At 43.4% G+C, this 11,641-nt stretch overlaps 1 protein-coding gene across 2 annotated transcripts in view; it reads right to left on the bottom strand.

Moving 5' to 3' along the window:
* Ralgapa2 (Ral GTPase activating protein catalytic alpha subunit 2) overlaps positions 1 to 11,641 on the bottom strand; it is a 371,371-nt gene that overhangs the window by 335,567 nt on the left and 24,163 nt on the right. For both annotated transcript variants that reach the window (XM_029567609.1, XM_008841311.2), the window contains exon 2: positions 4,436 to 4,546. In XM_029567609.1, the coding sequence (XP_029423469.1) occupies positions 4,436 to 4,546 (111 nt within the window). The remainder of the gene's footprint in view (positions 1 to 4,435; positions 4,547 to 11,641) is intronic.

The raw sequence follows: 11,641 nt of genomic DNA, 5'->3' as shown, positions 1-11,641 counted from the left end.
TGGAACTCACTATGTAGACCAGGCTGGCCTTGAACTCACAGAGATCTGCCTGCCTCTGCCTCCCGAGTGCTGGGATTAAAGGCATGTGCCACCATGCCCGGCCAATAAATTATTTTTTAAAAATATTTGAGGCTTTGCAGATCCAGCTTGTGAACACTGGACTCTGTTATAATTCAAAGGCAGCCAGCCCCAGGCTATACGTAGGTGAATGGATATGGCTGTGTCCAATGAAACAAGAGGGTCATGGTGGCCTACAATTATAATAACAGTACCTGGAAGGCAGAGAATAACCACCAGGAGTTCAAGGCCAACCTGGGCTATATAGCAAGACCCTGTCTCCACAAAAAGGACAACAACAAAGTCAGCAAGCTGTCCACTCATTGCAGGCTCTAGATCTGAGCCCTTCGGACAAGGAACAAAATAAGCTACAATCCCTGCCCTGAGGAAGATTACACTTTGAGGCGGCATTCTATAAATAAGTGAGAAAAACCGTAAGAGAAAGCAAGTGGGGAATATCAAAACTGATATGCAATCTTGACTAGGGAAGTCAAGGAAATACCTTGCTGGGAAAGTAACAACTAAGCAAAAATACAAAACAGGCAAAGAAGCAAGCTATAGGAGGCAAAGCCCAGGCAAGGAGACTGGACAAAACAAGGTGCTGTGACTGAGAGTGCTTGGCAGGGCTAAGAAGGACCTGGAGGCCTGAGCTAAGATAGGGACAATCTTAGCAGATAAGTTTAGAGAGGAAGGCAGGTTAGAAACAGCCTGCAGTCCCTGTACTGGCTCTGGGAGTGAGAAGCTACTGAGGGTTAGGGCTGCAGTCATTTAAAGCATGGCTGTAGCTACTCTTCTGAAAAGAAACTCTGGGGTAGGAAAAAGCACAAGTATGGAAGCTAGGAGACCCTTGTCTGAGGCTACTGCCTGTCTGGAAGCTTCTGTCTTCCCAACACGGGCAAGAAGAAGCTAACAGCTAGATGCATTCTGAAGAGAAAGGCAATAGCTAACATTCAAGGTTTGGTTCTGAGTAACTAGAAACCTTAAGTTATTATAAAATAATTTCATTGCTCCTAGTAAACATCTTTTCTTCCATTTTGGGAGTATAATTTTTTCTGCATTCCAATTTAACACAGATTGTACTAACAAGAACTTTCAAAAATCTCACCCTGTTCCTATCAGCATATCACTGAATCTTTGTGAGAGGTTGCAAAAGGGGGTATGGTCTCCTTCCATCAAAAAGATGTCTCTTCTTCTATCCCTTGAATCTGGGATGCCCTATGCTAGCTTCCGACCAGTGTGACCTTAGCAAATGCTGATCCTGGGGCTCTGAGGCCACCATGAAAGAGTCCAACCTGCCCTGCTTGCTAGACCATGAGAGTCTACATGGACTGGTCAATGGCTTGCCAATCCTAAGACGTGTGAATGAAACCATCCAAAACAGCCAACCAGAGAGCACAAACTAGCCTAACCCAGAATAACTTCCCAGTAGACCTAGAGAATCATAAGCTGAAAGCTGGTTGATTCAAGGAACTCAGTTTGAGAGTGGTTTGCTGTGTGGCACAAACTCACTGATACAGTCTTAAAATGCCACAATTTTCTAAAAGAATGAATGGAAGAAAGGGGGAAAGAGGGAGAAAAAAGGGGGAAAGGAAGAAAAAAGGGGGAAGGAGGGAGAAAAGGAAAAGAGAATTATCATTTAAAAATGATTTGGGGGGAGGAGGTATAAAGATGAATAAGATGTTCTGTATGAAATACACAAAAATTCAATTAAAAATTTTTTTGGTAGGTAGCTTTTTTTTAATCTAAGATTTTAATTTTTTTCATTGCTATTTTGATTGTCCCAAACATGACACTTTTCTCCTCCACATATCTGTGAAAGAAAGTGAAATAGAACAAAGCTAGCAAAATGAATATCAGAGCATTTCATATTTAAAATTACCAATTTGGCTCAAAATAAAACATTTTAAGTTCAAGATTTATACCAATTTATAAATCAAAGGTGGAAACTGAGGAACCCATTAAGAAAAACACTCTTGGGTATCCTGGGCACAGCTTGATGTCTGCTAGAGCCTCGAGCTCTTGTTAACACTCTGAACCATCTGCTACATGCCAGAGCCCATTGCAGACTGACCCCAATTCCCTTCTGTGCATGGCATATGCTTCTGTTTGGCCAGAGCAATCAGGACACCTGTTAGGAAGCCCCTCAGTTTTTCCTTCCCATTCCAAACATGCTGTCTACACTCGTCCTCTTAAACTTCCTCTTTAGTTAAAAAAGGTCACCTGTTGCATACCTCTGTGTCTCTCTCCTGTTTACTTGACTCTCTGAACCCACTTCCCCTGCACTATTACCTCCCCATTCAGCTGCCCCTGCCCTGGCCTGCCAACACATAGATACAGCTCTTAGCAACCTTTCTATGGCCAGCTTACAACACAATCTCTGTCTACACATGATAGTTCCTAAAAGGTTATTCTCATGGGTGCTTTCCCTGGCTCCCCACCACACTACTCCATGTTCAGCTATCAAGCTTTGGAAGTACCTCACCTAGAAACATCCTCAGAGGTCAGCCCTCAGAGCTAGGTCTCAGTTCCTAGTCCCACTGAGCCTCACTTTTCTGTATCATCAGGCTTTCTGATCTTGTATGCCTTGAACTCTCTCTTCTCTCTTTCCCCTGGGCTTCTGGGACAACACACTTGCCCAACATCCTTCCAGTTACTCAATCTCTTTCCTCTTTATCCGGGCCATGGAAGAAGGGACTGCTCCAATGCCCTGCCCCAAATTTGTGACCACCACTCACTCCTTTTTCCTTGATGTTTCTACCCCCTTCTCCTAAGCTTAAGTCACATATATTTCTGCTGCCCAGGCAACACCTATTCTTGAGTGTCCCATAGGTACCTCAAATACAGACTGCTCAGAGCCTCCCAAATCTGGTTCCCCTCCAGAGTTCCTGCAGCTACAATGGCACCTCACAAGTCAGATTGGCACCCTGAGAGCCTTAGTCTTCTCCCCCTCCCCTGTGGCCTGTCTCACAGATAGCACCACTTTCTTTTCTCATAGCTTCCACCTTGCGGTGTCAGGCCTCAGCAATTCTCAAGCAGAGAAGCAGCTCTCTCATGGGTGACAGCATTAGCCCACCACCCACCCCCACCAATCTCACTACCTCCATGCACTTACCACCTGACAGGACACTTGTCTCAGGGGTAAATATTTTTAAGAACGTTGACAAAACAAAGTCCAAATGCCTTAGCCTGGGAGTCAAGACTCCTGGTAAACATAATCTGATTGCCTGTGTGCCTCATTCACATACCTTGTGTATCAAGAAAAAGAAACACATTCCCCACATATGCCCTGAAAGCAGCTTTGCTGCCTTTGCTCAGGCTTTCTCTCCCTGCAGTGCCTCTGTCCTCCTCTTGAAGTCCTACTTTCAACCCCATCCACCCACCTACAATCTTCAGGTTGAGTTCATCATCAATGACTAATAGAGTATAATGAAACCTCCATAAAACCCAAAAGAACAGGGCTCAGGGGGCTCCCAGGTTGGAGAGTGGTGTTCCCCAACTCCAAGGCAAAGAAACTCCTGTGTTTAGGACCTTCCAGACCTCATATACATAGCTCTTCGTCTGACTGTACATGTGTAACCTCTAAAATCTGCATTTTCCACTATAATACAGTGAGTGGATGAACACTGGAGGAAATGTAAATAGGTAATCAAAAGGCAAAAGCAGTGATGGTAGCTTCCCCTTACTGACTAGCTTGGTGCTGAAATCCTAGGGTATCTGTCAACCTGTTTCACACTGACAGAAAGAAAACATGCAAAGAGAGGCTAAGCAATGCCCATGAGGAAATAGCAAGAAGGCTGGCTCCCTGGTTATACAATTCTCCCACCTAAATACCTATAGTTGGTTTGTTTTCCAAAGAATATTTTACAAACGGTCATAAGTACAACACATTAATAAGGCAGGAAATCTCAGAATGGAGATGGGGGCAAAGGAGACAATTTTCATTTTCACTTCACATCCCCTTTAATGGACTTTGTTGCTTTGTTTGGGGTTTTGCAACAGGATCTTACTTTTTAGCCCAGACTAGCCTTGAATTCATGGTCCTCCACCTCTACTTCCCACAGAGTTTGAATCCGAATTTTTAGTTGTATATGCATTCTTTCTCCTCCTTGCTCTCTAAATAACTTCTCCCTTTGGAACTCACACCTTCTGTAGGTTCCTTCTATTTTCCCTTTAGCCATCTGCTGTTCAATTAACACCTGTGCAAGGGAAAGCTCAGGGGAAATGAAGATGCCAGCCCATCCACCAGGGTGATGTCTTGAAGCCCTGGTAAAGGCTTGGAATGAAAGAAAGTTTAAAAATACAGGATTTGTGGCTCATGATATGCATAGCTTCTAAATTTTCTTGAATGCTTAAAAAAAAAAGTTAGAGAAATGCTTACCTTTTAATTTCAAACTATTTTCCAGTGTTATAAAATTTTCATAAAAGATGAAATATATCTGAGAGTAGTTGGTCTCAAAAAACTGCTTAAGATCACTTGCATCCACATTATCTGAAAAGAAAAGTTTACGTTTATATGATTATTAGACTTTAGAAACACTTTCAGAAATCAAGGAAAGTAAAGCTAGTCTTATCCCCTTATAGGACAAAAGGAAAGAGTATTCTCAATTGTTTATTCTCCAAATAAACAATTTTCCCCAGGGGCACCCACCATAGAGTTGTGCAGGAGGCCACAAGGCCCACTGGAGGAGGTCAGAACCCATGGGGACACACTACCCATAGACCAGCCATAAAGTCAGAGGTACAAGAAGTGGATGGGTCTGGGAAAAGACAGATGATCTTCTTTGGGAGCAAGGAGACATGGGGTTTCATAGAAGAGGCAGCTTCGATATAGGCCTCAAAGAAGAATGAGTTTGTACCTCTGAAAACCAAATTTGGTGGTGGAGGTCTCACATGGACCAATCTTTCCTCCTTTCCTACCATCATAATACTCTGGGCATGAAAAAAAGAAACAGTTCAAGTGATTTAGTTTGTGTTCCCAACCACATCCCCCCAACCACATCCATGCATCGGGGTCACATGGGCCCTCCTCCTTCTAGCTCCTAGGCACCCTGACCCTGTTCCTTCTCAGACACTGTGGATTATGTATTCTAGAGCTGCCCCTTTTGTGCCAGACAGTTTTGCTATGATCAGGGACTGCACATAGAGAATGGTATAATGACCATTCCCAGGGGGGCTACTTCTTTCCAGGGGCCTTATCAACCCAAGCAAAAACCTCACAGCTGGGTATCAGAGCAGTATTCACTTTCGACAAATCTTCATCCATTTTTCAGCTAGCAAGGTTGTTTGTGCCATCTACAGGGTCCTATCAAGGGATCAATGCTCTGGTTTTATACATAAGTGTGCCGAATAGCTTCAGTTGTCAACTTGACACACCTGGATAGAGGGAACCTCAAATGAGGAATTCTCTCCTTTGGATTAGTCTGTGGCCATGTCTGTGGGTCATTTTCTTGATTGTTGAGTGATGTGGGAGAGTCCAGCCCACTGTGGGCAGTGCCACCCCTGGGCTGTGATCCTGTGTTGAATAAGAAAGCAGGCTAAGCACTGGACAGAGAAACAAGTCACTAAGCATCATACCTCCATGGTCTGTGCTCCAGGTTCCTGTCCTGAGTTCCTACTCTAGCGCCCCTCAATGATGTAAGCTGTAAGATGAGCTAACCCCTTTCCTCCCCAAGTTGGTTTTTGTCGATGTTTTTATCACAGCAATAGAAAATAAATAAGACAATACGTAATGTGAAGAAAATTAGAGAAACAGCCTTAAAATTCTAAAGAGTACTCAAGAAAAAACAGAAAAATTATGTTGCTATTCAATCTGTAGCAGAATAGTGTCACCTGCTCTTGTAATCCTAACACTGTAAATACGTGTGGCAATACTCAGTGCTATGTCCAATTTCATACAGGTGATTCTATACAGTGGTTTTCCTTTGGTTGTCATATAAGGCCCTTTTATTTGAAAATCTTCCCCAGTTCTATGCACATAAGGAGTTTATAAACGCATATGAACTGCCAATTTCATATTACATTTACTTCCCAAAATAAAACAGTAGAAATTTCTAGTAGTTAATAAATTTATCTGTGTGAAAACAGGCAACAATGAAACTAGCATCATCAATCCACGTGAACACAATCATTCTTTTATCCATCTATTTACTTGTTTGTTTATAGACAAGGTCTTTAACCTAGACTGGCCTCCAACTCCCTATGTAGTAGACTTTAAACTTAGATTCTCCTGCCTCCACCTCCCAAGTGCTGTGCCTGGTTTTATATAGTACTAGAGATTAAACCCCGAGTCTGATACATGCTAGGGGAGCACTCTACCAACTGAACTACATCCTTAGCCCTGAATACTATCGTTCTTATAAAAAACACAATCTGGCCAAAGATTCCTTGACAGCCTTATTCAGAATCTGTGTGTTGTAATTCCAATTCAAGCCGCAAGCCCATCTGTCACTAACTGCCCTTTCTGCCAAAAGCACACAAAGCCCAGGTGGCCCTAGTCACCTCTCACTATCAACTAAAACATACCACCTCACTGCCAGTTTTTCTGTACCTGTGTTTGTGACCTCCACCCTGTTCTTCTCTGTCCTAGAACACATCATGTTTTACTTCATTCCTCATGGCATGCTGAATTTCTGATTAATCATGTCTCCATTAGATACAGTCTGTACCATCACAAAACCTATTGCCCTGCTCATACACCATTATACTCCCTCCCTGAATCTAGCACAATATTAAGTCAATTGTTTTCCTGAAACAATTGAATAAAGGAAATGTCTTATAATATTCAATAATAAAATACTGATTATAACTTGTAGACCTATAAGAAAGCATTCCTAAGGCTATCAGAACATAAATTTCATCTCTCTGCTTAGGATTCCCAACTTCTACCCGCAGCCCTACATCTTCCCCTGCAAGCTCCTCATCACAGCCCGTGGTCCATGTGAGGATCTTAGGGTGAAAGACATTTTCCCTGTAGTGTCTAGTTGTTTCCTGAGGCTCTCTTATTATAGCAGCTTACCATGACCAGCAAACAATTGCTTGAACTGAAGCCTAAACTTCTCAGTCACTCCTTCATTGTCCATTCCTGGGACTCTGCCTGTCAGTCCCAGTTCAACCTATGTCCCTGACCTGAACTGCTTCTGCCCTCCAAGGCTCTTCCTAGTCTACATCACCATGAATCATCACAGGGGCCATAACTACAACTGCTTCAACTCTTCCTCCACTGCCATGGCAGCCAACAGAAAAATGTAACAATCATGTCAGCTCACTCCTCTATGTGAATGTCCAAGAGCTTCCAGCATAGTTCTCCAAATAAAATTCAGACTCTACCAAGGCCCAGAAGGCCCTGAACAATTATCCCAACCACCTTCATTGAACATCACTGTCTCCCTCAGGCCCACTCTAAGCACTGTGGCTTCTTTAGAGTCCTCAAAGTCCCCAGACATGTTCTCCACTTTGGTCTCTCAGGGGTACTGGCCCCATCCCAGATTATCCTACAGTTAGCTTGGTCTCATCCTCAAAGAAATTCATAAATGTACTTAAGTGTCACTCTGCATTTTTCATCCCCTCGCCTGCCTTCTTCTTTGCAGTGAATGGGCTTCAAACGCAGGTAGCTACAAGGAAGCAAATCATTTCCTTAGCATGGCAGTGGGTACAAAAGTAGCAAGATGGCGCAGAAAAGTTACTGGACAATCAGCAACTCTCCCGCCTTCTCCCCACCCCTTGATCCCTCCAAGATATTGAAAATAACCACCAACCAGAATAAAGGCAGGTCTCAAGAACTTTGAGGAGCCTTCATATAGACCACAATGCTCTCCTGATGTCAAAAGCCCAGGTAGCAGTCACCTTCCTCAGTCGGCCAGACTCTTTTCTGTGGATGAGAGCTTAAAGCATTCACTTGTAGAACAAGTAGATACCTTCCAGGTTGCCCAATGCACAGTGAGGCCAAGGGCACAGCACTGGTTATATCTTCAGTTCATCTACACCACTTGAGGATTCTTCACTGTCCTAGGAGTCCTCATCACAAGAATCCCTACAACAGCATTAAAGCCAGTTGAAATTCCCTGACTTGTTCATTTATTTCTGCACTGTTCAGCACCCCTACCAGAATGGATACTTCATGGGAGAAGGAAGTCCATCTGCTCTGTTCTCTGCTGTACCTCCTGCCCCAGGAAATGACCTTGGTACTTTAAAGATACTTGGTACCTGTGCTGATAGCTTCAGTTGTCAACTTGACACACCTTGGAAGAGGGAACCTCAACTGGGGAACTTCCTATATAGGACTGCCTGTGCCCATGTCTATGAGGCATTTTCTTGATTGAGTGATGTGGGTAAGTCCAGCTCATTGTAGGTTGTATCTCCCTCCCCCTGGCATGTGGTCCCAGCTGAGAACAGGCCAGGGGAGCAAGCCAGTAAGCAGCGTTCTTCTATCATCTCTGCTTCAGCCCCTGCCTCCAGGTTCCAGCCCTGAGATACTGCTGTGGCTTCCCTTAAAGATGGACTGTGCCTTGGAAGAGTAAGATGAATTAAACCCTATCCCCCCCAAGTTGTTTTTGGTCAGTGTTGTTATTACAGCAATAGAAAGTAACTAGAGCAACACCTATTTATTAAATAAATGAACAAAGAATAAATATCAAATAAATATGAAATGTTTTATGAATCCAATTCAAAAATCTGAAGAATATAGAACAAGGCTAGGTCTTGAGGAAGACACTAAAATTCAGCATCCTGCAAAAACAGAATATAACAAAGTATCAAACATCAGATTTTTTAAATTTTTATTTATTACTTTTATGTGTATGAGTGTGTTGTCTGCATGTATATAAGTGCACCTGTGTCATGCAATGCCCATGGAGGTCAGAAGAGGGCATTGGATTCCCCTGGAACTGGAGTTATGGATAGACAGTTGTTAGCTATCATGTGGGTAGTGGAAATCCAACCCAAGTCCTCTGCAAGAGAAGCCAGTGTTCTTAACCCCTGAGCCATTGCTCCAGTCCCCGAACACCTGATTTTCAACAAGGCTAATTTCAAGAAGCATAGACATATAAAGGAAAGCTTTGCTCAGGAGTAGGAGGTTGGGGGAAACCTACTATAACCACAAATTTCCTTTATACAGACTTTTTGACTAATTCATTCACTTACTGAGCTCCTACCCATGCAAACTAGAAAGTGCTTAGATATTCAAAGTGAATAAAACCCCAAGGCCATCAAGAGTTTACAAGAAAACATACCAGCAACAGCAAGGACACCATGGATGAAGTCACGCTGAGCATCAGGACAAGGAAAGGATAACACCATACAGGCAGATTGGGGATATTAACAGAGAATACATTTATGGTCTGCTTTATGCTTTAAGACACTCTCATGATTTTATGCTATCCCACCTTCACCACAACCCTCTGAAGCAGATGGGGCAGGTGTGGTTAAAAAAACAAATAAACTCAAGATCAGGATCTCATTTGACCTGCTCAAGATAACACAGCAGTCAGGGCCTGGGTAGAACTGCCTGAGTTTCTGCTTCAGACTTAAGTTGTATAAAGGCCAAGAAGAGCAAATCAAAACTAGAAGCTAGGTCAGGAATTTAGAAGAAAGAAATGGTCCCCTTGGAGATGTGCAGAAAAGCCATAGGAAAGAGAGAAGGAGGAAGAGCTCAAGGAAAGAAGGCATCGGGGTCAACAGAAGTGAGGAGCAGCTCTTGAGACAGCAGCTTAGGGACTGTGAAAAATAGGAAGGAAGGAGTGAGGGAGGACAAGGCCAGGTAACAGCAAGGTTGGAAACTTCTTCTGATTCTGGGTGCCTGCTATGAAGCCAGCATGTTGCCTTACTATTATCACAGCTCGGCCACCTACATCCAGTGACAAGTAAGCAAATGCCAGACAGTCCTGCAGAGCTTGAGATCATTTCTAAATTTCTGGAGTAGTCCTTAATTACTCATTCTTCACCCCCAGCAGCTAGTAAACTGTCTTACCTTCCCACTGTCTCTCATAAACTGTCTTACCTTCCCACTGTATCTCAGGATAGTCTGCATAGCATACCTAAGTCCACCCTTTGCACCCCTTTGTCAGCCAGACCTCTAACTGACCATTCTTTCTCCTTATCTAGCTGAAGGTAACAGCAAAAGCTAAAGGCAAAACCTTTGAGATAGATTGTTTGGGTTCAAATGCAGAAGCTACAGGGTCTTGGACATATTGGTTAACACTGTTCCTCAGTTTCACCTGAAAAGCAGGGCTAACAATGGTCCCTATGTTGCAAGGCTACAGTGCAGCTGAAATGACCACATGTAGAGCTCTTGAAGGGTGTCAATCAGCATTATGTAAAGGTATGTTGTTTTGATAATTACTTAGCTCCTGGCAAAGGCCCTCTTACCTGGTGGAACACAGCCTCACCTATGCATGAAGCCATCAAATTCAATGACTCAGAAGTTCAAATACTTAATGAGACCGTCCCATATTAAATAGCACTTAATGCCAACACAACAGTAAATACTACCAACAAACATGCCCCTGAAACCAATGTGATTATCCTTTCATCTCCTTCCAGATATAATCCTTTTCAATAGTAATTCTACTGCTCTTTAGTTAGAAAAGTCATAGCGCAGTCTCATGAAAACCTACTTCAGCAGACACTGAGAAAGCACCAAATGTAGGGAAAAGTCATCAAGCTACTCAGGAGTCCCAGTGGGACGTTCCCAAGAGGAAGAAGCTCATGCTTAGCTCCTCTGTGGTAGAGAAGAACCCTCAGCCTTCACACCTCAGCCCTAAGACTCACCTAGCTCTGAGCACAAGGCTGTGTGGAGATGAAGGTAGGGATCACTTTCTATTTTAATCAAATTCCCTGGACAATGGCACTGAAGGTCAGATGATCAAAACCACAGGCTGCTGACAATAAAAAGGGACAAAGGGAAAATTCAAGGTTGCTTAATACAACAGCCATTTAGAAATACTCAATAAGAACAAGAAATGGAGAAATGGCTCAGCAGTTAAGAGCACTGGCTGTTCTTGCAGAAGACCTAGGTCCAAATCCTAGCACCCACATGACAGCTAACAACTAACTGTAACTCCACTTCCAGGGGGATCCAACACCCTCTTCTGATCTCCATAGGCACAGCACGACACAGGTGCACTTACATGCAGGCATAACATAAACATAAAATATGTTTTTTAAAAAAGAACAAGGAAAATAGAGGCTGGAGAAGTGGCTCCATAAGTACCTGCTGCACATGCATGAGGACCTGAGTTTAGAGTCTCTGCCTCTCTGTAAAAGCCAGGCCCAGGTGTAGCAGCATACCTGTAGTCACAGCATATGGGGGTAGAGACAGGCAGATCTAGGGGTGGAGACAGGCATATGCAAGGGTAGAGACAGGCAGATTCAGAATCTAGGCTAGTTAGTTTAGCTGCAATAGCAAGCTCCAGGTTCATTCAGTGAGAGACCCTATCTCAAAAAAATACAGTGGAGAGCAAATAAGAAAGACACCCCATGTCAACCTCTGGTCTCCATAGCACAAGCAAAGAGTTCATCTGCATACAGGTTCACATGCCCATATACCACACACACACACACACACACACACACACACACACACACACAT

The sequence above is a fragment of the Nannospalax galili genome, unplaced genomic scaffold (assembly GCF_000622305.1).
Source record: "Nannospalax galili isolate Female #2095 unplaced genomic scaffold, S.galili_v1.0 scaffold510, whole genome shotgun sequence".
Classification (NCBI taxonomy): Eukaryota; Metazoa; Chordata; class Mammalia; order Rodentia; family Spalacidae; genus Nannospalax; species Nannospalax galili.
Note: the sequence above shows the minus strand (reverse complement) of the source record. Positions and strands in the feature narration are given on the sequence as shown.